The 25,297-nt window shown below is 52.4% G+C and overlaps 10 protein-coding genes across 10 annotated transcripts; 4 read left to right on the plus strand and 6 right to left on the minus strand.

Moving 5' to 3' along the window:
* Positions 1 to 89: 89 nt before the first annotated feature.
* P170DRAFT_443261 (pantothenate transporter liz1) lies at positions 90 to 1,690 on the plus strand (the record flags this gene model as incomplete). The annotated part of the gene is made up of 4 exons (XM_024850522.1): positions 90 to 284; positions 342 to 620; positions 671 to 1,161; positions 1,219 to 1,690. 4 exons carry the CDS (start codon positions 90 to 92, stop codon positions 1,688 to 1,690), a joined length of 1,437 nt encoding a protein of 478 aa, XP_024710794.1.
* Positions 1,691 to 2,601: 911 nt separating this feature from the next.
* On the minus strand, positions 2,602 to 4,766 carry P170DRAFT_452850 (MFS transporter; the record flags this gene model as incomplete). The annotated part of the gene is made up of 5 exons (XM_024851308.1): positions 4,260 to 4,766; positions 4,128 to 4,206; positions 3,938 to 4,082; positions 2,992 to 3,869; positions 2,602 to 2,934 (listed from the first exon to the last, which is right to left on the minus strand). The coding sequence occupies exons 1-5, from the start codon at positions 4,373 to 4,375 to the stop codon at positions 2,602 to 2,604; spliced, it is 1,551 nt and encodes a 516-aa protein (XP_024710795.1). The 5' UTR covers positions 4,376 to 4,766.
* A 270-nt stretch (positions 4,767 to 5,036) lies between these two features.
* On the plus strand, positions 5,037 to 7,096 carry P170DRAFT_399651 (uncharacterized protein). Its single transcript, XM_024846290.1, has 3 exons — positions 5,037 to 6,774; positions 6,846 to 6,960; positions 7,011 to 7,096. Exons 1-3 carry the CDS (start codon positions 5,087 to 5,089, stop codon positions 7,038 to 7,040), a joined length of 1,833 nt encoding a protein of 610 aa, XP_024710796.1. The 5' UTR covers positions 5,037 to 5,086; the 3' UTR covers positions 7,041 to 7,096.
* A 1,436-nt stretch (positions 7,097 to 8,532) lies between these two features.
* On the minus strand, positions 8,533 to 10,344 carry P170DRAFT_443264 (copper fist DNA-binding domain-containing protein; the record flags this gene model as incomplete). The annotated part of the gene is made up of 3 exons (XM_024850523.1): positions 8,533 to 9,932; positions 9,989 to 10,162; positions 10,269 to 10,344. The coding sequence occupies 3 exons, from the start codon at positions 10,342 to 10,344 to the stop codon at positions 8,533 to 8,535; spliced, it is 1,650 nt and encodes a 549-aa protein (XP_024710797.1).
* Positions 10,345 to 11,908: 1,564 nt separating this feature from the next.
* P170DRAFT_433025 (uncharacterized protein) lies at positions 11,909 to 12,238 on the plus strand (the record flags this gene model as incomplete). The annotated part of the gene is made up of 1 exon (XM_024848390.1): positions 11,909 to 12,238. A coding segment is annotated over one exon (301 nt), but the record flags the coding sequence as incomplete, so codon positions are not given.
* Positions 12,239 to 14,346: 2,108 nt separating this feature from the next.
* Positions 14,347 to 15,672, minus strand: P170DRAFT_443279 (uncharacterized protein; the record flags this gene model as incomplete). Its single annotated transcript, XM_024850527.1, has 4 exons — positions 14,347 to 14,414; positions 14,659 to 14,884; positions 15,035 to 15,314; positions 15,386 to 15,672. The coding sequence occupies 4 exons, from the start codon at positions 15,670 to 15,672 to the stop codon at positions 14,347 to 14,349; spliced, it is 861 nt and encodes a 286-aa protein (XP_024710799.1).
* Positions 15,673 to 16,035: 363 nt separating this feature from the next.
* P170DRAFT_422038 (putative alanine aminotransferase) lies at positions 16,036 to 17,600 on the minus strand (the record flags this gene model as incomplete). Its single annotated transcript, XM_024847408.1, has 2 exons — positions 16,036 to 16,290; positions 16,356 to 17,600. 2 exons carry the CDS (start codon positions 17,598 to 17,600, stop codon positions 16,036 to 16,038), a joined length of 1,500 nt encoding a protein of 499 aa, XP_024710800.1.
* A 1,367-nt stretch (positions 17,601 to 18,967) lies between these two features.
* Positions 18,968 to 20,569, minus strand: P170DRAFT_422039 (proteasome regulatory particle lid subunit RPN7; the record flags this gene model as incomplete). The annotated part of the gene is made up of 3 exons (XM_024847409.1): positions 18,968 to 19,160; positions 19,216 to 20,042; positions 20,114 to 20,569. 3 exons carry the CDS (start codon positions 20,567 to 20,569, stop codon positions 18,968 to 18,970), a joined length of 1,476 nt encoding a protein of 491 aa, XP_024710801.1.
* A 332-nt stretch (positions 20,570 to 20,901) lies between these two features.
* On the minus strand, positions 20,902 to 23,642 carry P170DRAFT_443267 (ankyrin repeat domain-containing protein; the record flags this gene model as incomplete). Its single annotated transcript, XM_024850524.1, has 4 exons — positions 20,902 to 21,299; positions 21,480 to 22,582; positions 22,665 to 23,553; positions 23,603 to 23,642. The coding sequence occupies 4 exons, from the start codon at positions 23,640 to 23,642 to the stop codon at positions 20,902 to 20,904; spliced, it is 2,430 nt and encodes an 809-aa protein (XP_024710802.1).
* A 661-nt stretch (positions 23,643 to 24,303) lies between these two features.
* P170DRAFT_470915 (uncharacterized protein) lies at positions 24,304 to 24,996 on the plus strand (the record flags this gene model as incomplete). Its single annotated transcript, XM_024852797.1, has 1 exon — positions 24,304 to 24,996. The coding sequence occupies one exon, from the start codon at positions 24,304 to 24,306 to the stop codon at positions 24,994 to 24,996; it is 693 nt and encodes a 230-aa protein (XP_024710803.1).
* Positions 24,997 to 25,297: the final 301 nt, after the last annotated feature.

A 25,297-nucleotide genomic window follows, 5' to 3' on the forward strand; every position in this document is an offset into this window, starting at 1 on the left:
TCATTCTCCGGCATGTCTTCCGACCCTGAACATTCAGTGGAGGGGAAGAATCTCTGCTTTATCTTGTCAACCGTTGTTCATACTACGCGATGCTATCCACACCGTGTCCCGGAACACCCAAGCCGTCGGTAGAACTTGACGAGGACGTTGCAAAACGCAAAATGAGCACGGCGGTCGAAATGCCGGGCGTTGAACTCAATCCGGCCACCGAAAGAAAGCTGGTCCGGAAGATTGATCTCTTTCTTCTCCCGGCCATCTGGATTGTGTATCTTCTTTCATACATGGTAGGTTTGCCTCGTCCCTGGCCACCGCGAAGACGCCATCGCTGAGCCACCGATCAGGACCGGTCCAATCTCGGAAACGCCAGGGTGGCGGGAATGGGAGATGATCTTCACATTACAGAGGATCGATACTTTCTAGCCGTGGTCCTATTCCAGGTTGGATACGTGGTTGCGGAAGTGCCATGTAACATGATTCTGGCCCGGTCCCGGCCGTCGCTGTTTATCCCGGCCATCATGATATGCTGGGGAGCCGTTTGCGCGGCCGTGGGCTCGGTCAAGACATGGCAGCAGCTGGTGGCAGCGCGTTTTATACTAGGGGTAGCCGAAGCAGGGTTCAGCGTGCGCCTCTCTCTACACTCGCGCGGCCTCGGGTACTAAATTGGATGCAGCCTGCCATTATGTTCATCATATCTAGCTGGTATCGGCGGCATGAGCAGTCTAAGCGGTACCTCGCCTTTCACAGTGCCGGCATCGTGTCGGGCGCCTTCGGCAGTATCGTGGCGGGCGCAATCACCGACGGGCTTGAAGGCGCACGGGGGATGGCGGGATGGCGCTGGCTGTTCATCATCGAGGGCGTCGTGACGGTGACTGTCGCTTTCGTCATCCCTTTTATCTTGCTCGACTATCCGTTGACATCGAAGAAGCTTCAACCCCATGAGCGCCAACTAGCTTATTCCCGCCTACGAGCCGATGGCATCACCAGCCGCAACGATGCGACAGAACATCGCATTGGACACATGAAGGCCTTTTGGATCTCGGTCTCGACTTGGAGGCTATGGATCCTGTCAGTGGGATACATGACTATCATCGGATGCATGTCACTCGCGTATTTCTATCCTGGCTTTGTTGAACGTTTAGGCTATGACGAGAGCCAGGCACAGTACGTGTAGCCGGAAGCCCAACGCCTCATAAACAGCCGACATTGACCATACAGCAGGTACATGACCGCGCCCCTCTACGCCGTTGCACTCTCCATCGCCATCCCGCTATGTATCCTCGCCGACCGCGTCCCACGATACCAGGCCTTGTTTGTCACGTCCGTGCTGCTGGTATTTGGAACCTTGATGTGCGTACTCTCGGCGGCCGTTCATGGCGCCACCGCGCGATATGTCTTTCTCTGCTTCGTAAACACGGCCGTGTGGGCCGGGAATCCGCTATCCCTCAGCTACATCAGCATGGTTCTGGGCCCGGTCCAGCCGGAAGTGAGAGCGATCTCGTTTGCTATCATCAATGGCTGTGCCAACTTAGCCCAGCTGTACGGAACGTACATTTTCACCGTCGCGAAACCCCCGGGCTATACAATGGGCTTTGCGGTCTACTCTGGCATCATGGCATTTGGAGCCGTCACCTTTCTCTCTAGCTTTTACCTATTTCGAAGATGGCCGTACAAGGCCATTGAGGTTTTTTGATGCGCGAATGCAAACAAAAAAGTCAATAAGAAATACTAGTGCTCTATATCTACATAGACCTCTAGAAATAACTTCATAATTCAAGCTATCAGCCGACAAATCGAGACCGACCCTGCAGACCAGTAGATCATCTCGTATCAATTAAACAAAGCAAGATCAATCACGCCCTCTTCAACATGGCCCGCAGGGTCAGTCGCTAGGAGCTGAGGCCTCTTGTCAACAGAATCCACAGCGCTGATCAAGTATTTGGATAGTGAGTGAAATTGTTTCGAAACGATGGCAACAGTCACCATGCCATGATTGTATTCTCGCCGTCAGAGAGAATTCACCAACTGCCTGACATGTATTGAATGGAGACTTCACGGTTGAATATCAACAATGTCTAGTGTTCAGTACTGAGGTGTCGCCCTCGATATATGATTGTCCGGTGTACTGCTTCTGCATGCAGTATACACGCTTGGAAACTCCGATGGGCTGGGCATATCATTAGAATCACAATTGTTATTTTCTCGTATTCTTTCTTTTTCCCTCCTCCTTGATGGTGAAGTTATATTTATCCTAACACTTCACTCACACTATGATTGTTGCCCATAGACTTTTCCATAGTGTGTTTCTCAGTAGTCTTTAGCTGTTTGTTTATTTACTTCTTCTTGAAGCCAACATACATATTTCAAATCGTCTATCAAGTTCCTAGAAGAATATGTTCGTTCATTTGCTACAAGTCCGTCCCATCTCCTCTCTTTAAATCTTACAATCAAATCATGTATACAGTCTGGGACAGGCCTACATCAGTCACTCAAGATTACACTATAGTAGTATATTCAAAGAACATGGATCTTCAAATCCAGACATCTATGTTGACTCTAATAAATTGAGCACAGCAGACTATCCAATCCACCTAATACCCACTATTAATTCACGTCAACGTTCACCGCATACTTGCTTCTCTTCCGAATTCTCGGTCCGTACACATATAACAGATAAGGCACCAGCGTCATAACACCACTAATCGACCCCAGAATGGTAAGTGTGTAGTGAACACCAATGGCTCTGTAGATCGGGCCTCCGGCGACAGTAACCCCTCCCGCCACGGCATATCGCGTGAACACCAGGAAACCCAGCGCCGAGGCCGAGTATATACCATATGAATCGATGAGATACATATACGCGACAATGAAGATGGTCGTGATGCCGAAGCCGAACAGAACGGAGGCGACGAGCGGGGACCAGATGGAAATTGAAGGCTAGAAGAAAGAAAGTTAGCGCTCTGGATACGCTATTCGGGGTCGAGCATCGCTTACATTGCTGGTCCATCCCATCCAGAACAAACTGATCGGCACGGCGGGTGCCCCGCCCAGCATTGTATACCAGAGCCGGATCTCCGGTGCAATGGTGGATGACTTGCTCCGTTTATATTCCCTCGCGGTCAGGTTGTACACGACTGGCACGATGCAGGTGACGAGTAGAATGCCAACGAGCATGCCGGTCCAGCAAAGACTAGTCAGGCCCTCTGAGAGGCCGTAGGTCTCGCCAAACATGTATGTGTATCCCTCGAGAAAGGTAAACAGGACGATATAGATAATGGTCAGATACAGCGACATCAGGATGATGATCAGCTCGGAATAGAACATCGCGAAGGGTCTGTAGACGGACACCTTCAGACGCTGGCCCAGCCCTTCGCGATTCATTTCCATCGGAGCTCGATATCGCTGATCACCGGTTTCCCTTCGATGAATTGACGCTTTCCAGTAGAGTAGAAGATGGCCGTAGGTCTCTGGCTGGAACAAGAGAACGATCACGAGAACAGCACCCCCCATTATAAGCATAATCCACTCCAGCCAGCGCCATCCCAGGGTAGTGGGGATGTAGCTGCCAATCATCTGGCCGATCATGGGCCCAATAAACGCCGGTACCGAGTAGGCAGGAAAAGCATATGTCTTTTCTAAAGGATTCCATAAGTCCGCGACGGTGCCGCCAGCGCAGCTGAGTGGTGTAGAGGCGAAGAATCCCGCGATGAAGCGGAAGATAAGGTGGCTTTGGAGGTTCGGAGCAAGGCCTGAGGCCATGATAAATATCAAGAAAAGCAGCATCGTTGACAAGTATATTGCGTTTCGCCCGAAGGTTTCTGAGAAGGGGCCGGATAGTAAGGATCCGCAGGCGAATCCGACTAAGAATAGGCCTTTCATGCAGTGTGAGTTGTTAGTGTAGCTCCTTCAGCGAGGACTTGGAAACTATTTGTTGCCATACCTGTTGCAAGGGACCCAACAACCTCGGACACTTGGAAATACTCGCTATATTCCCTCACACCACAGGCGTCGATTGCAGACGCTGCAGTCACCGCGAGGGCGATCAAAGACACCAACAAGGTCATAACCATCTTTCGCTTGACACTCTAGTTGGCAGGGTTCAAGGGGTCGTCTTTTCCATCCCAGCAAACAAGAATTATATCATCGGGTGCTTGGGCTTGCGTCGAGGATTGCTTTTCAAGGCTGTCGTTCTTGATGCTGAGTCCACAGCTATAGTCTAACGTCAGATAGATCGTAAGTCTTTATTCTCAGGTCTCACGTACCTTGCATCATGAAGAGACCCGACGGTATATTTCTGGCAGTTGCAATCTTTTTCGAGCTCTGACAATTCGTGCCGAACTGCCCGCTGGATTCTTCTGTACTGGAAATAGGCTTCCATCACGGTTGAGTATGGATGGACTGTAGAAGGACTGTTCGGTCAGGAAGGGTAACAGAAAGAAAGCCATCCTTTTGAGACTTTTCGATCCAAAAGTGAGCTTAAAGAAATCTTGATTAGTGGTTTATTCGAGTCTAGAAGTTGTGGGTCTCTTTCAAGGATCGGAGAAGATGCTGCATGGTTCTCCGATGCCTCAAGTCCGATCGGACAAACCTGCAATCGGCACTCCTAATTGCTTCTTTTTCCATATCTTGACTGGTTCTATTTTCCTGTCTTATCGCTGTGTGAATTTAATAGTAAGTTGAGTACTATGTTGCGATATACGAATACCTGAACGGGCGCTTTACTGGAAAGAATATCACTCATGAGCAAGGGGGTCATTCGTTGGTGTAGTTAGATTTGTCACTGGCAACGTGCCCTTGTTCTCCAAGTCTGGACCCTTTTTAGCTCAATTGGCTTAATGCTTCGGCGGATCTAAACCCCTAGTGGCTTTCCTTGAAGCCTAGTCGGCCGACAGAGTGAAGAATTGCCACGGAGATGTATGCAGCCCTATCGATGACAATCTCCGGTGGGGCGGAGATAAGCAACAACGGAGATGAGTCAGCGCTCTTTAAATCCGATTATATCACGACTTCATCTCAACATCTCCGACAATCTGAGTATATCGGATCGGACTTCCAAGTTCCCCCTTCTCTCTCCAGTCTTTTCGGAGAAATGGGTCCAAATCTTTCAGACCATAACAGGTCCGTTGCTCAAAGCCCTCGATCCTATCGCCGAAAGCGAAAAACCATCAATTGTGACCAATGCCGACGGTCCAAATTACGATGCGATCGTCAGCACCCTTGCGGGTCTTGCAAGCGCCGTAACCGTGAATTCATTTGCTTCTATGAGACGAATCTAAACTCGGAATCCCCCAGTCACCGGTCCGCACAGGCTCGAGGGTCAAGGGGGGCAAGACTTACGAGTCCTTCAGGGCTGTCTCTCCCGCTTGAGCCACCGACATCTGAGGCAAATCAAGCACCTCCAGACAGTAGTCACTGGGAGACGGTGCTTGAAAGACCAGTTCCGGAACAGGATGCAGACGATACCCTGTCTCCTCTCTCTATGGGTCCGCATATGACTCTCCAAGAAATCCTGGACGCTTTACCCCCGAGAAATTGTTGTGACTATCTGGTCTCCCACTTCTTCACCAACATCTCTGCCCTGTTTCCCATCCTCCATGGCCCAACATTCCAGAAGCAGTATACTTCATTCATGCAACAGCCCCATGGCGTCGACCTCTCGTGGCTGGCTTTGCTTTTCTCCATGTGCTCGCTGGTCCTGAACACCATGGACGCAAGCGATCCTCGACTCGCCACTCTCTGGTCCCAGCTATCCTTTGATCCCACGCCAAACACCACCACTCTATCTGCGTCTCGCCGACTCTTGCAAACCGCCATGTCTTGTCTCTTACAAGACCAATTCCTAATCCGCCACAAATTCAGCACCTTCGAGGCCCTCCTCATGATCATATACAGCACCTCCCACAACGGCTCCGTCGACCAAGGCTGGGCCTTACTCGGCATGGCACTCAACATGGGCATCGCCTTACGCTGCAACACAGACGACCAGAGTCTCGGTCCCATCGAAACCGAACGTCGCCGCCGCTGCTGGGCCGGCCTTCTAACCCTGCACACCTACCAATGCATCCTCTTCCGCGACGTCGACATGTCCTTCCTCCTCGACATCAAAGCCACCATGCCCGTTGACGCCAATGACTCCGACATCACCGAGGACGGCATCTCGCACCCGTCCCGCCGCACCCAGCCCACGCAGATGTCCGTCATGATGTCCAAGCTACGCCTCTTCCGCCTCTCGACCCAGATCTGCCGCCACATCTCGGGCCCCTCGCGCCTCGACCAGCGCCTCCTCCACCACTTCGACGACGCCATCGCCCAGGAGCAGAACCGCTGGGACGCAACCTACATGGTCGACGGATCGCCTAGTATCCTGGACTCGACCAGCTACGCCTACTGGTGTGTCTTGCAGACCTACGCGCATCATCTCTACCTGCTTCTCCACCGCCCGTTCCACCACTCCAAAGCACCCTGTTTCCTCGCGTCGTCAAGAACCCAGTGCATCGCCGCCGCCATGGCGCTGATTTCTCTCCATCGCGAGATCTTCGAGGTCCCGTTGCTTCGCAACTACCGGTGGCTACTTAACGGGGTGACGAGTCTAAAGGCACTCCACGCTGCGGTGGCGCTGAACTCGTGTCTTTTGGATACCCCGTCGTCTGATCGGGCCGGTGATGTCGATGTAGGTGTTTGCAGAGAGGAGATCGAGAAGCTTGTTCTGCGGATGGAGAACTTCTCGCCCCGGAGTATGATCTGTTTGAAAGCGCATCGGATACTATGTAGTTTACAGTATGTCCCCCTCCCACCTCCCTCCCTCTCCAGCTCTATGGCAATTCCGAGAATCTCACGGATCTGAGTAGGGCTCAATGGGGCGGCGGAAACCCTCCCCCGTCGAACTCGGAGACCCAGCCGGAGAATATATTAAAGGATTGGACGGACATACGAGGGTGGATGGATGCGGATTTTATTAACTGGGTGAGTTTGTGTCTGCGGGTGTGTTGTGTGTGCTGTGCTTACTGTTGCAGAATTTAGATGGGGCTTTTTCGGGGTCTTGATGTCGTTCATAGAGGTTGTATCGCTGTCATCTGCTGGAGTTACGTTTAGAATCTGTACAAAATATTTCTGATGTATAGTTTTGGATTGGCTAATGATATAATACTAATGATAGAAGTATTTCAGAATGGTTTTGTTATTCAAGAAGGTTGTCTGGCATCCTGATCCTAATATATATTTTACGGTAAATACATGTTTGCTCAAATTGCAAAGTGAGTAGTACATGAGACTTAATTGTATACGTATACCAATAAACACACCTATAAGGAACAGAATGTAGTACTATGGGCGTTCAAAGAACTATTCTTTTCTTTTTGAGAAAAAAAGGCAAGGGACATACCTCCACAGCCTCCCTTCCAACAACAACACTAGCAAACAAACCAGTGCCGAACATCCGAACACCCTCCCTATCTCCTGCATTCCAGACTCCTCATCCGGCTCCCACAGCCGTATCACGGCCCCGAGCAACCACGGCAAAAGCCAAGCACCGACAAGCCTTGCTACGAAAAGCTTGTCCGGGCTGGGTGTGCCGCGGCCCTTGCAGGAGGACAAGAAAAGAGGGGCCAGAAATCAGGGAGATCGGAATGTGAGCTCAGGTGTGGTGGGACTGGGACTGTGCGACGTGAGCTGCATGAGAGAGGAGGCGAGGAGAGGAGACAGACAGAAACAGGGGAGAGAGGGTAGAGGGGAGGGAGGGTAAATAAAATGCCTCATAGAGGGTACGATGATGGATGATTTGGTATGTGCTGCATTGTTCTGGTTTCACTGCTGGGTTTGAGGGAAGTTGTTCAAGCGATGGTATTGGGAGTGATGTCAGTTCATTCCTTCGCTTGGTTGTCATCTGAAAGGGATCTAGGGCCGATGCATACTTGAGAATTTGACCCCATGATCGGATCTGAGCAGTTACCAAGTCGACAGTTCTATTTTCATAACGATGACGTCTTCGCATCGATCGGGTTCTTGATCGAGTAAAGGCTCACCGCTGGTTGAAGACTCCGCCAGGCTTGCATCTACACCGCTTCGACTGCAGGGGCTGACGGTGTCACTGCGGGTGACTCATCGTGCAGCGTCCCATTTGGTATGTCGGCTGTGTCCTGTACAAACGAAGGCTGACTGAATATGCCTGATGCCGGGTCGGACGGATCCATCTTCGTGTCAATTTTCCAATTGTTGGGTTGTCTATATGGAGGCTAAAACTCCTGCTGATCTATGATACATTCAGCCAGTAACCAAGAATATATCCATGAAAGAAACCAAGAAAAAATAAACATAAACAAATCTTTAAAATTGACTGCTATAATATAGTTTGGTCACTCGGACTTTAGGCTAATTGAACAAAGATAAATCAGGCATTTATCATCATCTCTCATCAGGGTCGTGAAGGACGTCGGTGTCGTCACTCAGACGGTGTGGAGGTGGTGGTAAGGTGCCGCAACAAAGCCCAGAAATAAGCATGCGCGCCCCCTGCCCGCCATGGGAAAGTTGAAACCAGAATCACTGTACCCATGACGGCGGATAGTAGTTATTCCCGTTGTCATCCATCGAGGTCGCCCCCGGATCGAACAGGGCCGCGGGCCAGATCGAGTCCGTGGCAGACGTCATTGGGACACTCGAGGTGGGTGTGGTCATCGGCTTGAACGCCTCGGCATCGGACATGGCATAGACTTCCTGCGACGGAAGCGGCTTGGAGTCCATGCCCATGTTCGCCTGCAGCTGGTGCTCCAGGGCGGCCGTCGATTCGTTGGCGGACTTGAGGAAATCGTCAATGTTGATCGACTCCAGGTGATTCGACGACAGCAGCTGCGCCTGCGGCAGGCCGATAAATGACGACGCGGAACTGATGCGGAAATTGTCCATGTCCGACCCCTCGCTGCCGCTGTGGAGATCGGGAAGATCGGCGCCCGCATTGCCGATACTGGAGAAAGGTCCGAAATCCTCCACCTCCGAGATGTCTCCTGAGGAGGACGGAGCCGGCAAGCCGGTCGCCATGGAGTTGTAGTCGAAACTGGCATACGATGGCGCTTGCGTGCTGGTGGCCGCTGGAACGTCGGACGAGTAGAGGGGAAAGCTGGACCAGTCGACGGGCGGCGCGCTGAACCCCGCGGAGTGGAGCGGCATATCGGCTTCCGGCGAGGTGAAGTAGGACTCCTTGTAGGGATCGTGGAAGGCTACATGGTTCACCGGAGACGTGGTCGTTGTTGGGAACGAGGAATATGACGAGACGTCGAGAGGGGGGACACTGGTCACGAGTTGATTCAGAGGCGTCTTCCCCATCGGCTGCTGCACAGACGCCGTCGATTCGGTAGGCGCGCTGCGATCCGTTGATTCCTCCAAGGGTTGAGCCGGAGGAAAGAAGGACGAAAGATCGAGCGGAGGCATAGACGTTGGGACATCTTCCGTAGGAAGGACGGGGGCACTATCGGGAGACCCATGTTCGGATTTGACTCGACGTTGAGGACCGAGTGGCGCAGACATCTGCTCGGGAAACTGCGGATTCGAGAACGGCGGCGGTGGTGGCGGTTGTTGGTGCTGTTGCTGCTGCTGGTGCTCGTTCATGAAGGCAGCTTGACTTAAAGGCAGATGATCGATGGATCGTCGAGCGATGTCGGACGTCGAGTGGATGGTATGCGACCGAGGTATCGTGTAGGGCAGGCCGCACTTGTGAGCCATGTCATTGTGCTTATGAGCTGGCTTGTGATGACCATCCCGAAAGATCGTGAGCGTGCTTTCGGACTTGGTCGACGTCAACTGGGGCTTCTTGGGCGGCTCCGACAGAGTCGCGTGCGGAGGCGGAGGAAGACCCGTCTCCGGGACAGGATCGAGGTGGGGTTCCTTTTTGAGCGCGCAGGTGCAGCGTAGCCCATGGGTGCAGCCGCATCTGGTACGAGAATCCTCTGTGAAATGCAGATCAGAAAACAATGAACCGGACTACCATCGCCAACATGCTCACGCTTGAGATCCCGCTTGTCCACTGCGTGGGGATCTGAATCATGCTTGTGGCTATTCTTTTTCTTGTCACCACACTCGCACTTGGTGTGGGTTGTCCGTGACTTGCGTAGGCCGCGACAGTGAGCGCATTGGGAGACTGGGCGGCCTTTTTTATTGATGTGGGTCAATGGGCGGTCTGCACGAAGAGGACAGTTTCACTCTGAGTCAGTCTTTTTGTTTTTTGATTTCTGCCCCTCCGCCAGGGCCGTTGGTTTCGAGGGAGGCACGAGGACAAGACTTACCGCTGTGGTGACAACTGCTGACACGGTGACCCCGGACGCAAGCTTCACAAGCCCACTTCTCGCCATCGATCAGCATAGCGGTGTTACTGGGTAGCGAACATGCGACGATTCGCGACGAGAAATAGAGGAAATCAAAAGTTAAGAAGAGCGGCGAGAGAACCGATACGGACAGATCTCTCGGACAGAAGCTTGGGGTTTGCTGGCGGGCTTCGTGTGTTTCTCTTTTTAATTTTTGTATCGAAAGGTTCAATCAGCCGAACAGGAATCCCTGTCGGGAAGGAAACGAAAGGGCCGTCAAGGCGAGAAGACGCGGAAGAGGTGTGCGGTCCGTCGAAGCGATCGGACCGACAGGAACCAAGAAACTCCAACACGCAGGGGTATCTTCAACGAATATCCCAATGCACCAAAATGATGCCACAGAAAACGCCGGGTTCACCTGTAAAAGGGAGGGGCCGCAACCGAGAACGGGAGGACTAGGAGGGCACACCTTTCAAGCAATCCAATTGATTGCTTGAAAAGCGTACGAGGTAGAGGAGAGTAAGAAGAGGCGAGTAGTACTCAAGGTACCGGGGTACCAGGAGCAGGGGTGGTGATGAGGAGGAGGGGGGGGGGAGAAGTGAAGATAGTCGATCCGGAACTAAGAGGAGGCCCAACAGAACATGGAAAACGAAGACACAATTCAACAGACAAGTAATTCGCGGGGGGCCAAAGCCTACGCACCGTTTGGCGCCGGCCGTGAGACAGGACACCAAAAACCGGCTGTGGCGGCCAAGGGAAAGGGGAAAAGCGATCGATCTGAAGGCAGAGCTGCGCAAACACCCTGAGAGAAGAAGGAAAGGAAAGAAGGGAAGGGGGAAAAAAAAGCAGAAGAAAAAGAAAAGGACAAGGAAAAGGAGAAAGACGGAAAAGAAGAGGGGAGAAAGCGGGAAGAGAAAGTTGGAAGTGCGCAAGGACGAGTCTGGCGCGGTTGGTCGCTGTGGCTGCCCGGACGGTACCGGCTGTGTACGAGTATTGAGTATTGTCTTTTTTCTTTCGTGGCCGCCGTCTATAAATACTTTTTTTTTTTTTTTTTTTTTTTTTTTGCTCTGTCGTACTCCTCCAGACTCCAAGTAGAAACCTGAACAGTGCTTAATCCAGACATGAATAATATTAGATCATAACCAGGCAGCCTCCCCGAAATCAACAGGCTATTACATAAATTCCCCATCCTCCCCCGGAATGGAATGCATCCTCAGTCCAGACTCTGGCCGGTTACCTAACAGCATCCGTGATCCATGAGGAAGGCAGTAAATATGAGTACCTGCGTCCTCGACGGTACAATACCGATACCGGACTGCGCCAGCCTCGTGCGGCGGTTCGGCTTGGGCTTTGCGTCTCACACTTTGATTATTTTTGATTTGATGTGGTTTATTTGGATTTTTCTGGTTCCTCAGGCTCAATCAAGGAGTCCGATCCCCGTCACCAGCCTCGGAATGGGCCATCTGATGCGCCGGTTGCCTTGCTCCTGGTCCAGGACCTGCCGTGCGTTTCACCTGGGTTGTTCGGTCAACCATGTCTACTCTGTGTACAGAGTGCATCCTACATTGTGCATCCTACATTCTAACATACTACACCAAGCATACAGTACGTGGATGTTAGGTAATGGATATTGCATTCCGGCAGAGACCCGGGGTTCTCCAATATTTCCCCATCGGGAGTCTGGGCGGTTTGCCTGCGGTCCCTCCGGTCAGCTCAGCTCAGCTCCTGCAGCGCACTGGTCACACCGACCGTACATCCATCGATGTACGCAGTAATGCAGGCTGGGAGACTCCATCCAGCAGCAAGGGACCCGAACTTTCCTGTTCATCTCGCTTGCCGTCAGCTCCTCGAAGTCAACCGAAGTCAAGTCACCCTGGGAACTTTCAACCGGAACCGCGATTCACGCGGGATTTCGGAACTTAATTGGAATTAGGTCTTAGGGTTGGAGACCCTTCAGTGCAAACTGGAAAGCGAAAGTCAGAAAAGCAACGAAAATGAAAGGAAAAAAAGAAAACTGGAGCCCCAGCACGGAGACTAACCAAACTCTGTCTTACGGGCGATGGATCCTGTTACGAAATTCTGGGGCAGAAGCCGGGCCGGTGACTTGGCTGCGTGTCTGGACGCGAAGAGGGGCCTTTTTCTTTTCTCCCACGAGTGTCATGTTGACTGTTGACTTTGACCGAATGTTGTCCTCGTCTTCTGTCTTCTCCCTTCCTCCCCAGGGCGAGAATGTCGACATCCACCCTGTTCCGCTACATCATCGGGTGGGAGCAAGGTCCTCTGGCGGCGCTGACTCGTCGGTCGGTAGGGTTTAGTGGCCTCGTTCTAGAAAATCTTTCGGATCTTCCGTGCAGACCGATAGGCGTGGAAACGTGCGGCGCGACAGGCACGGGGATTGGACCGTGGGAAGGCGGCAGAGGGGAACCACGGATGGATGGAAGAGCACACACAATCTAACAAACAAAGGCTCTTGGCCTGGAGCCCGTGAGTACGCAGTAGGATTGATTATTTCACCATCGGCCTGAGAAAACCAACCGCATGCAATTTCCGCGACACCGTCGGATGACGTCAGGGCTTCTTCTTCGGGGCGTCTGCAGGCGGTCAGGCGGCCCTGATCTGCGCCCGGATGCCTGGTCTCTCCACCAATCAGCGGCCGTTGGGCCTGATGCCTGATCCCTGGACGCTCTTCTCTCCAGGGACCTAGAGAGCATCGCTCACATTCCTCCCCCCATTATTACTATGGAGCACGACGGAGCAGTATTCGATATCGCACCCCTCCAACATCAATGCTTACCTACCCCCCAATCCACCTCACCTAAAACCACCGTCCCATCTCCACCTCGGCGTCTAGTCTCGACCGCCGACCGTCTAAAATCCTGACCGGTGAACGCGCGGTGGATCGTCCTCCAATTTTGCTTTTCCCCCTCCAATCCCCAGAAAGTCCCACTTCGGTAGCCGCGGACTGGCGCTAGATCCAGCCGGTCTTGGGGGTTGCCTTGATCTGGGACGCCGAGGTTTTGCCCATGCCCACTGAGTCTTTCTCCGGCTGGGGGGATTGGTCCGTCGCGATGTGTTCGGGCCGCGGTGGATAATCCTCTAACTCGAGGCCGCCGAACTCTAGATAGGGACGCCGGACAAGTGACTGACCCCGTACGTGTGACTGTCGTGGACTTATCTCCACTGATACTAACTGCGCATGGAGTACAGTTTTGTTCAGTGGTTGCCGGGCAGAGCACGGGTGAATGCCATCCATCGATGCAAACCGTATCAGCTGTCGGCTTTCAATCCAGTGTCGTCATATCCACTTGCCTGGTAACTTCTGTCTACTTCTATTCGCATAAGAACGAGGACGACATGTCCCACCTACTCAATCGGATGAACTGCGCACCACCAATAGAATGAACCATCAACACCACCAGTGACAAACCCCGCCAGCCTCGACGTCATGAAATCAACCTTGGCGCTAAGTATCACATCACTGCAGTGAACGGCGCAGACAGACGTCAGTCACTGCTCCTCCTAACAGAACCCCTCACTCAGCTCAAACATGCCGCTTCAGTTCGAATTCCCTCGGGTATCGACAAGTTGTCAACAGTAGACATTCAACGGCACTATTCGTCGAAGACAAATCTACACATTCATCGTCCTAGCGCTGGTCTAGCGATGCACAGATCTGCCAGCTAATGCAGAAGGACCTTGCCCCATCCACTCCAACGAGGGCAGCTATCTGCTATCGTACCTTGAATTCTGCCGCAGCAGAGACTCCGGGTTAACTATATAGACCACTTATCTTGTATCCTCTCCAGTAAATCTCTAGTCCGTAGCCAATGACCCTAACTATATACCATTGCTTGCGTTAGCAATACTTCAACTAGGACGTTGTGGATACGTGTTAGTGTCGATATCCTCTGGTACAAGACAAACAGTGACCAAATCCCTTCTCTAGAGTCCTTAAAAAGAAATAGGAACAAACACCGAAACACCTAAATCCTTCCGTAATCCCTCCTGTCTAGCAAGAAAACCTATCTACTCCGTCAACCACCATCTCATCTCATCTGATCTACTCCTCCTGACCCACTGAATCGTCGAGTTCCCTTCTTCCAATCATGATACTTAATCTCTTATTCTCTACTGACTCCAAGCAGAACGCAAGCGCTACATATGAGATACTAAATCACTACATCCATCTCCCCACGAACTACCCTCAATACCCGAGACGACGGATAGCAAAACACTAATATCCTCACCACCACAAGCAGCGTAAAGCACTACCGAGGCCTCTATACCAGCCTCCTGATCTTCCGCGACCTGCTGCTTTCCAGATCGCCTTGTCCTTCCCTACCCAGGTGATCTGACGCAGCAGCGGTCTTACCACAGCATGAAGAACCAGTATTAGGAGCCATCAGCTCAGCAGCAAGCCGATCTGCAAAGGTATCATACGGCTTGAAGGAAAGCCTTCTCCACCGAACCACAGACCACTCGATATCGTCCGTAGCTGCTTTCGGTTCGTCAAGCGCCCGCAGAAACTCAGCCGTGATTTCCGTCTCATATAGATAGATACACTCGTGGTCCGTCATATTGGTCACCAGAAGACGCGACTAGAAGTAAATGAGCAGTTGTTCACAAATCAATCCTAGAGATATAAAGCCAGAGTTGGTCCCCGACAGGATAGGTAAACGTACCGTGAAACCCATCGGTTTCGGAACCTCAGTCCTACGCTCTTGAAATTGCGCAAGAGCCAGCAAGACGCATATGAAATATGGATCTTCAGTCCATTGCTTTGGAGTGACTCGAGCCAGACGGTTTTTGCCGATTTCCGCACCGATGCGGTTCCCGCGTCCTCGCGGATCCGGACGGGCTTCGAAGATCCTCGAGCGGTCTCCTTTGACGTGTCCGTAATGGATATAGCCTATCAGGGATGGAGCGCTGGACACATTCTCGTGGAGTTGGGGTTGCGCGTGGCGATGGAACACAGTATAGCATGGTTGATGAACGGGGATGCCCGCGAAGAAGAACTCGGGCCCTTTACTAGAAAACGAATAGCTAGTTAGCTACTGTGGTCCATCCGGACATTGAGTGTAGTGGATCACATGCCATACCCGTATCTAGCGAATGGGCGACCCTGGCCGACGAGAATATCGACAAGGCAGCGATGCTTTACGGTGGCAAGGGGTTTTATCGCAAGGAGCTCGGCGTCGGTTGGGGTGTTTATGCTTCTCTGGTGGCCTTGTATCTTGATCTTTTCTTGGTCTGGGATGGATTCTGTGCTGGGATTGATGGCATTTTCGACAAATTGACACCCTACGAGGTTCATATGGTGGGAGGTCCAGAGGAGTGGGTTCACGAAGAGTTCACGAGAGGTTTGCATGATGTTATTCCATAACATTATGCTGGTTTGGTCACTGGGTGGGCTGCCTAACCAGGGAGGATAAGAACATGTGGAGGCGGTAGTTTGTTGACCTGGACACTGTCTACCAATACGGATGATTTCACCGCCTAGGGAGTAGGTCGCTCGTCAGGAAGTTGGCTTAACGGATTCTCCCAGAAACCATCGTCATTCTCGGTCGGTTCCGTGACCTGCAGTCACATTTGGGATTTGATACAGTGCGCATTTCGAGGAACCTATCAGACTGAAGCAATGTATTAAACATCTTTATTGCAATTATCAATGCCAAGATGAAACCCTATATATAGTCTATAAATGTTATTCGTGATATCCGCATGGATCCTTTTTGTTGTCCAAAAGGTTCTATTGGTATTTGGCCATGAACTCGGCATGGAACTTCACGATGCGCTCGACCCAGTCGGTTCCCGGGGCCAGGAAAGTCGTACGGAAGTGCAGCGTGTTCTCCTTCTGTCCGAAGCCAGAGCCGGGAACGACGCAGACACCCGTGGCGTCCAAGAGGCGCAGGCAGTAGAATTCATCGGCGGCGCGCTTTTCGGCGGCGGCGGCCTCGACGGCCTTGGGAGGCAGGGTAATCGTGGGGAAGAGGTACATGGCACCCTGTGAAAGATCGATGTTAGCAAGTGGTGTGGACTGCGAGGGGTCTAGAACTCAAGGAAACATACCTGGGGCTTCTGGCACTCCACACCCTCCATCTTCTGGAAGGCATCATACAGAGCCATGGCGCGCTTGTGCAGACCATCCCGGATACCGTTGTACTCCGTCTTGTAGACCTCGTGGCTGGGCGAGCCCTCCTTGGGCGGGTTCACCATCATCTCCATCAGACATTGTCCGATGACGGGCGGGCACAGCCCGATGCTGACGAGCTTGTAGATCTGGGCAGCGACCTCGGGATCGAATCCAACCAGCTCGAAGTAACCACCACGCTGACCACACTCGCCAACCATACCTTTGGACACACTGTGCAGGGAGACCAGCTCCACGTTGTCGTACTTGCCGGGCTGCTCCTGCTGCAGCTGGCGGAGTCTCTTCTTGAACGAGGTGAATTCACCCTCGAAGACGTTGGTCTGGTAGACCTCGTCGGCAATCACCACCAGCTTCTCCTCGGCGGCGATGTCGAGCACGCTCTTGATATCGTCCAGACCCAGAGAGGCGCCGGTGGGGTTGCCGGGGTTGATGACCACGATGGAACGGACGTCGGTGCCGTTGCTCTTGGCCTTCTCCAAGGATGCCCGGATGGCATTAACATCGGTACCCCAGGCCTTCTCCTCCTCGAGAAGGTAGGGAACGCACTGCGCATTGAGAAGGGAAAGAGTGGCGGTGTAGAGAGGGTATTGCGGGATGGGGACGAGAACACCGGCCTGCGGTCCGTTGCAGATGACGTTGAGAATGGTGCTCACACCTGACGAGGCACCGGCACAGAGGAAGAGATCGGACGGGTTGGCGGGGAAGCCATCACGCTCCTCGATGAACTTGGCGACGCTCTTCCGGATAATCGGGGCACCCTGGCTGTGGCTGTAGGCTCCCACGCTCTGCACGTCGGCAAGAAGGACCTTGGCGCGGTCGATGACGTCCTGTTCGTATCCGAAGGAGGTGCGGAGGGCCTCGGGGCGGTCCAACAACTGAGGGTTTTCGAGAAGACTGAGCACTTGACGGAAGAAGGTGATGGGCTTTTGGTCGAGTTGTTGCGGGTTACCGATGTTGGCGAAGATGACGCTGTCGAAGGGCAACGACTTGTCTCCCTGGGCCAGCTTCACCCGGTATTCCTCCGCCTTGACGGCAAGTTCACCACGCACGGCATACTTGGCCTCCTTGACGTGAGGGTTGATGTTATCGGGGTTCAGACAACGGGTTGCCTGCGCAGACAAGGTACGCTTGGCACAGTAGGAGACGGTCGTATGGGTCGACATGGTGGGGACTGTACAAGTCGGGGGGGGGAGAGAGAATGATTAGTATAGGAACTTTCGAGACTGGGACCGGCGGTTCACTCGGCGAGACCGCCACATTATGTATGGAGGGCCCTTGGACGGTGGATAAACGGGGGGAAACGAGGAGGGGAACGGCCCCAGACAGCGTCACGAGAGGGAGGGGAATGGCGTGGGCGTATGACGGCCGAGAAAGGGCAGCGGCATTAAACGGGGGTCCAATGGCGCAACGTTGGCAGCCGATCGGGACCCAACCGGGCGAATTCCCGAGACGTTCGAAGGCAGTTGACTGGACGTACCTGAGGACTTGGACCAGAGACTAGAAGCCCCGGCGGGAAACGAGCTGAAGGCCCGCGGGATGTTCTGACGGCGCATCAGCCCAGCGCCATTCGGCCGGGAAATGCGCAGCGGCGACGCCCGCGCGAGCTTATACTGCCAGCTCATCTTGTCGCTTCTGAGTGCCTGGGACGTTACGTGCGCGATTTCCTTCCTGTCTCCACCGGTGCAAGGGAGGGGTGGCTAGGCGTGGGGAGATTCGAGGGACGATTGGCAAAGAAGGAAGCCAGGAGATAATGAGAATTCCCAAGACACACGAATCCAGAGATAAAAAAGAAAAAAACCGCGGAAAACACACGATCTCCCTTTGGGCGGGCGGTGAATCCCGCGCTGAGTCATCGCTATCAGGGAGGGAGTCTCTACGATAACAGATCTTCATCAATTGGGATTCCTCTTGCTAATACACATGTTGATGATGATGCCAATGCTGACACTGATATGAGACTTTGCATTGAATCCCAACGCAGGAACATCAACGATTGTCCATGGCAACCCCCAACTCTCCGACCTCCGCACTGCGTCCTTCCCCACGAAGGCTTCCGGCGCCGCCCGACGTCGGCTTCCATCCCGTCAGTCCGGCTTCTTCTGCCTGCTCTGCCTGCTCTGCTGGCTCGATGACTCCATCCTCTGGATACGAGATCTTAGGTAAATGATCATCTGCATACGAACGATTGACCCTCCTGGTCCCACTGCCAATACCTGCCAATCCATTCTATGAATAATCCCTCAGATCGCGTGGGCCCAGGACGCAAGATCCAAGGCCTCGGACGCTTACAATCGGCCCACTCTACGCTCAAATCCAATCACGGCCGATCAGGCGATTTCGAGGTCATGTTGTCTTCTGTCATTAATGGTATGATACAGCAGCCTCACTTGCTTTTTGCTCTAGCAGCGATCACAAAGAACAAATAAATAACTCTAGGCTTCATCCGTCACGGCTCCAACGAGCCCGAGTCCAGGGGATGTGGCGGTAAGTCCCCCGTTCAATTCATCTCGCATCTGTCTCCTCTCCGCCTCTAGCTCCGTTCGCTTCCCCTCAGTCGTACGGCCTGGCCATACTTCTGGAGCTTCGTGATCAGAGCGTCTCCGTGCTTGACCACGTCGGCATACTGCTTGTTCTTGTCGTCCGGTCGGTTCGTCTCGATGATGCCGTTGACCCGGTCGATGGTGCAAGCGATGCGGTTGCTGGCGATGAACTTGGCCAGGTCCCTGCACGTTCAAATCAGTAATTGTAAATCTAATCATTCAGGGGATGCAAACTCACCGATCCAAGAAGTCTACCGTCACGCCAAAGTCGTTGGCCATGCTGGTCAGCCCCACAACCCGGTAGCTCTGGAGCAGCTGCTGGTAGGCGCGCAATCTCATCTCGCGAACAAACCACGCCCGGTGTTCGTGCAGGTACCGATCTTGGGTCAGGAACTGGTCTTCGACGGCAGCCAAGGCGACGAAGAATGTGCGGTAGTTGCCGTTGTACAGACTGTTGACCAGGTCGGCGAGAGGCGTGAAGTCCACGGGGACTTCGGACTCGGCCTGGATGCCGGAGCCGGCGGCGAAAGTGGTCAGGTTCACAGCGGTCGTGGCGGCACCCGGCGTGCTGCTGGCAGTGGATGTATCCTTCATATCCTCATCTCCGGCACTGGGACCGGAAGACACCTCGCCGGTCAGGGCAGCCAGCCGATCCTCCCCGGACCCCAGGATGGCCCTGATTTCCGGTGCGTCAACCACCTTGGCTTTGAAGTCGACTCGCTTCAGCGATAGCGATCCCGCGAGGACGGAGTAAATGACGAGGGCGGAGTAGCTGCACAATTCGTAACTCGTGAAAGTAGACAGGCTGTCGAGAAGGAGAGGGGCAGCCAGGCTGTAGGAACGGATCGTAAGCAGGTGCAATCCCTTGTATGCCTTCAGGCGATTCCTTCGGTCCCAATCACCGCCGCTCTCGACCAGGGTTTCTGCCCGTTCGATGCTCTTCTTGACAAACAAGGAGTCGCCAAAGAACAGTGCGATCCGGATCATCGCCATCACCAGGTCAATCTTCGTTCCCAAGAACGTCGTCTTCTCAAGGAGGGCCTCGTGGGATTCGATAGCTTTGTCCTAACGTGCGTCATTCAAGTCAGCATGCGACCGACGCCAGAGATCGGAAAAGAGTCTTGCAAAACACCCACCTTATCTCCCACTCTCGCCCAAAACTCGGCACGTTTCCCCCTCGCGGCCAGAACCTCGGTCTCGCCGGCCGCCTCTTCCGCCTCGTCTTCCTCCTTCTGGAAGGTCTCCAACTCCTTCCGGTTATCCTCAACTAGCGACTGATATAGGGCCTCGTCCCAGGGGAACTCGATCTTCTGCGGCGACTTCCGAGACGCCAGCAGATTCGACGTAATCAAGGACTTGGCGGAGCCGCCCTGGTGCTGAGGGACGCCTTCGCCGGTGTGGTTGAGGATGCCTTCGACGGGGTGTGCGAGGTGTCGGTAGAACGGAGCCATCTTGTTGTCGGAGATAACACTCTGGACCTTCTTCAGCGATGCCTGCTGCACCGTCTGGGGGCACGCCGGGTTGGACAGGTTGAAGACATGTTGGGCGAGGATGAGGTCAGGGTGCTTTATGTACTGCGGATCGGACCCCATGCTGGCGACGGGAGATGCAATGTGGGAGGTGGAAGTAGAATGAGGGGATGGATAGGATGCGAGCGATAGGGTGGTCGGGTGGAGGTTGCAAAAGGATCGGATGTTGATGAGGCAGGATCCATCACATTACCAAGTAGCCAACCTACGTAGCTGACCCGAGCTCAGCTGGCCGAACGTTTGTCCGTTCCGAGGGTCGGTCACGTGTTCTGGCGTGTTGGCCAACGGAAGGGACTGTAGCTGATCAACCAGCCTACTCCACATCTTCTTAGCCACGAAGTAGCCATAAGGAACGGTGGATTTCATTCAGTCTGTTATTAACGAAAGCTTGACATTCAATTTGCATGTGCACATAAAAGTTCTAGGACCTGCAGCATATTCTTCCCATTCTCTGGAGCCCTGTCCCCCAAATCCAGTTGCTCTTGGCTATCACCAGTCAGGATGGAAAGTGGATCCATCTTGCCGATTTGAACCAAGATGCGACACATCTCCATATCCCCAAGCCGCGCCGCCACCATCAAAGGGTTCGGTTGCATACTCTGGAGATGGCTGTTCCGGTTGGCGCCTCTTTGCGACAGCAGGATTCTGGCCGATTCATGCCGGTCCTCTGCAGCCGAGGAGCTCGTAACAATCCCCATTATGACTGTTTTTCCTTGATGGTCGACCTGATGTATACCTTCTTGGAAACGGGGGAGCAAAAGTCGGAGCATTTCGGGGTTGCAGAGCCTTGATGCTAAATGCAGAACATTTTCGCCTCGGGAATTCCGGTGACGAAAATGTGCTCCGATGCCATCTACGCCCAACAAGTACCTCACCACACTTGGATGATTTCCCAAAATCGCCTCTCCAATAGACTGATGCATAGGGTCTCTAGGCAGCTTTTGTCCCGGTTGGAATCCATATAGCAACTCACTTCTCAGTTCTGGGCACCGTTGAGCGATGCGTATCAACCGCCGAATTATAGGGATGCACCCTGCGCCAGCAGCCGCACAGAGGAGCTTGTTTCCCCATCGTTCGTGTATCAGCCGATCTACCACATCATCAATGAGCTCAAAGACACAGTCGAATTTTTCACGATGGTTGTGCCACTTTCTTAAGAGAAGCCGAAAGAAGTCCAGGTTTTGCAGTCGAGGACCAAGTTTCTCGTCTAAAAAGAGGATTTTAATTCTGGAAATTTCGCCCCAGTCAAGAATCTGGTCCACAGCTTTTATAGCTGGCTCTCGCAGAAAGACTTCTCTTTCAAAGTCTGACTTCTTGAGCATTTCACGTAGCATGGCTTCTGAGCCATAGAGCGCGGTGATGCTGAGGGGGTCGTACAGGCAGCTCTCAAATTGAAATCGGGGCGTGATTGTGCAGCCCGGGCGACAGTTTTGTTGAATCCAATTGCGAAGGTGAGTCGAGCCTGCTCGGCATACTTCCTCTATGCTTGTCAGACTAGGAAGAGGCTCCGCCGTGATGGCACCAAAATGCCTAAGCCAATGACATGACGCGTAGACAAAAAATTCACTAAAGCCACGCTCGATGGGATCATACCGAGTCATGTCCTCTTCCCAAGTTTCCCACGCACAATATGGATCGTACTCCACTGGCTCTTCGTTGTCGTTGAATAGGTCAAGCCCCTGAGGGAGTTCTGCAACTCCCGCTTGCTCTTCTGAAAACAGATCTCTAGCAGCAATTTCATTCAAAAGAAGGTATCTGATGCAAACATCTAAGATGCAAGCTTCGAGACTTTCATCACATTGGTCAAGACCTTTCTGGTGAATATTGTTCGAGGCCTGCCTTTGTAAACAAGGCCGATCCTGGGTCCATTCTTTTCGGATGAATTCCTTCACAGACTGATGGGTGAGTCGCACTTGATGCTTCGTTATGTCGCTATAGTCAACGCGAGAAATGAAAGGATGAATGAGCCTCATGAGCCTCTTGTGATCGACGAGTTCAGCAAGAGCGCCCACAGTATCACCGTGTTGGGTTGCACCCAGCGTGGCAGCCCATGAGAGCTCTATTATGCTAAGAGGCCTTGTGTGTGATGGCGACTATTTTCAGAGCTGTCATAGCAAGGGTCTGGTTTTCAGGGTCATTGGCTGTGCAACGGACGAACAATGCTGCATAGATATTTGACAGCTCGTCGGGCAAAGGAACTTGCTTGATAAACGACCGCATCGGACTTTCTGCCGTGATCCCACGGATTTGGATGAGCTCAACGATCATCTTGGTCCATATGGCGCTTCCTTGCGCCCGGTTTGATAGTTCCTTGATAATGATGTCTTTGACTCCACGCGACAAACCGGATAATTGCCTTTCAACGGTCCTCTCGACAATGATCGTATCTCGTTGAATACTGGGACTAAAGTCAATCTTCGCCATTCCCATTTCCTTTAATTGCGTCAAGATATCTTCCTGAGGCCGAGAAGACAGTAGTATTTTGAGCCCCCAGGGTCTTCGCGACAAGGCTTTCAATAGTTTGAGGAGACTGTTACGAGATACCGTGTCGCATTCATCTAGACCGTCAACTACGACAAAGATGGGACTGTCAATTTCTCCGGTCAGCTTCTCCAAGAACTCTTCCAGCTTCCAAATATTCCTTGCCGGGTCAACAACTCCAGAAAGCTGAGCCTGCTTATACCACTCGCAGAATGGATTTTTCAGCCCTGGAAGCTGCACAAGAAGCGATAGAATCAGAGCAGACACAACAAAGGCAGCCTTGCCTGTCTCATCGTTCTGGCAATAGTGATAGCATATCTTCGGCTGGGGTAGTTGCTGTTCACTCCTTCGACTCAGCTCGTCTACAAGAAATGACATGGCAACAGACTTTCTACTGCCCATGTCCCCTAGAATTGCCAACTGCGAGGAACCGGAGGTTTGGTACCATTCGACGAACTTAGTTTCTTCCAACAAGAATTCGCAGGCCTCATCCGCTCGGAGAACCTGTAGGTCGGAATGGTGTTGTGCTTGGCGGCTTGTCTTCTCACCCCCCAACCATGTGGAAACTGGACCCGAGTAAGAATATAGTCAGCCTGCTTGAGTGTATAAACATACTTTCATGATCATGCAACATTGCTTGTATATCTTGGGTCATTTCCCACGTCCGTTGTGCACGAGGCTCTGGAGAGAGCGGGCATGGTCAAGAACTCCTCGACGATGTTCGGAAGTCGCCAACTGTCAAGGACCATTTCCATGATCCCTTTGATCCCTTTCTTTGTTTGTAAAACTCTAAAATCTTCCGATACCCTAACAACTAACACAAGAGCCTGCAAACGGAAGCATTAGACATGTATTGAAAAGTTGGTAATAGATTACCTCATGGATACTTCGTTTCTTTGTTTGCTTCAATGATCAGTCCTACTTCACCCCCCATCGGTAGAAGCCATTCATGGGAAATGTGTTGCCGCCCAACTGCGCTCAGACATCCGATGCTATTCCAGTTGGGTCCGCTGGCATTTGCGACTATTTTCTTCCTTTCCTTCCAACCGCATCGAAATCAGAAACACTGTTGGCACATCTACCCAACTCGCCGGCCGACGATAGAGCATGAATCTAGATTCGCACATAAAAGCGAACAGCTTTTCGGGAACCAGCAAACCCCGTCTCAGTCAACTTGTCACTTATCAAATCAGAAAACCTTTCTTCTATCATTTCGCTCTTTTGGAATCTTCCAGGCAGGGAAAGTTCAGCTCCAGCTCTAAATCGCCTATCACACATTTTGATTTCCCTTACAGACAATCCAGCAATCTACCATGATGTCATGTTTAAGATCAGAAGGGGCCCTATCACAGGCAGCAACTCCTACCTTCTTACGTTTGCCTGTTGAGACTCGAAAAAACATCTACAAACGAGTGCTTGCTATACCGCACCCGTTGTTTCTTTTCCAAGGCCCCCAAGGCCCAGTGGAAACCTTTGCGCCCCAAAAGCCTCGCGGGTGGCTTGCATTGCTCTACACCAATCGACAGATATCCGACGAGGCGAGTGCGATCCTCTACGGCATGAACCAATTCACCCTCGAAGAAATGGAAACACAGTCCCACCGGGCTGGCCTCCTCGAGTCTTTTCTTCGGTGTATCGGTCCTGGGAATGCAGCTTCGCTGTTCCATCTATGCATCAATTTCCCAGCTCTGGAGCAGATGACGGATACTTTGGAAGGGATCAAGCTCAGAGAAGATGGCCAGCAGAGTCTGGAGCTTCTCCAAAAGCAGTGCGTTGGGTTGAAGACTCTGGAAATCGTTTTATTTAGTCAGAATGCAGAATTCTGTAGTCAAGACGACCAGGAAAACATCAGAAGTCTTCGAGATGTGTTGTTGGGAATGGATATGCATTTCAGGAGCATTGCTTCGCTGAATAAGATCGTTCTCAGGGTCTGCAGTGAGCCTCCTGCCCCTCCCTTGAAGGAATTCGCTCAGGAACTTGGATGGGTTGTTTTGCTTGGTAATAGATAGATGCTTTCATCATTCTTGGGTCCCCAGCCAGCAGGCTGTTCATATCTAATTTACTTGTATTTGGTTTGTCGGATCGAGATCTAATCTATATATTATTCGGGTCTCCTGTAGGCGTTGACAAGAATTTCAAATTAATTAAACTTGAATGCTAATTAGTACTAGCTGTGAATATTATGGAAGTTTCGCTTCAACCTTTCCAATAATGGTTGCTTATATATAGCTAATTGCTTATCCCTCTAACGCTGGTGCCTATTACTCCTGCCCTGTAGGGCTTAAGTTGCCAAGTAAAATAAAGTATGCC

This window comes from Aspergillus steynii (genome assembly GCF_002849105.1).
Source record: "Aspergillus steynii IBT 23096 chromosome Unknown P170scaffold_1, whole genome shotgun sequence".
Classification (NCBI taxonomy): Eukaryota; Fungi; Ascomycota; class Eurotiomycetes; order Eurotiales; family Aspergillaceae; genus Aspergillus; species Aspergillus steynii.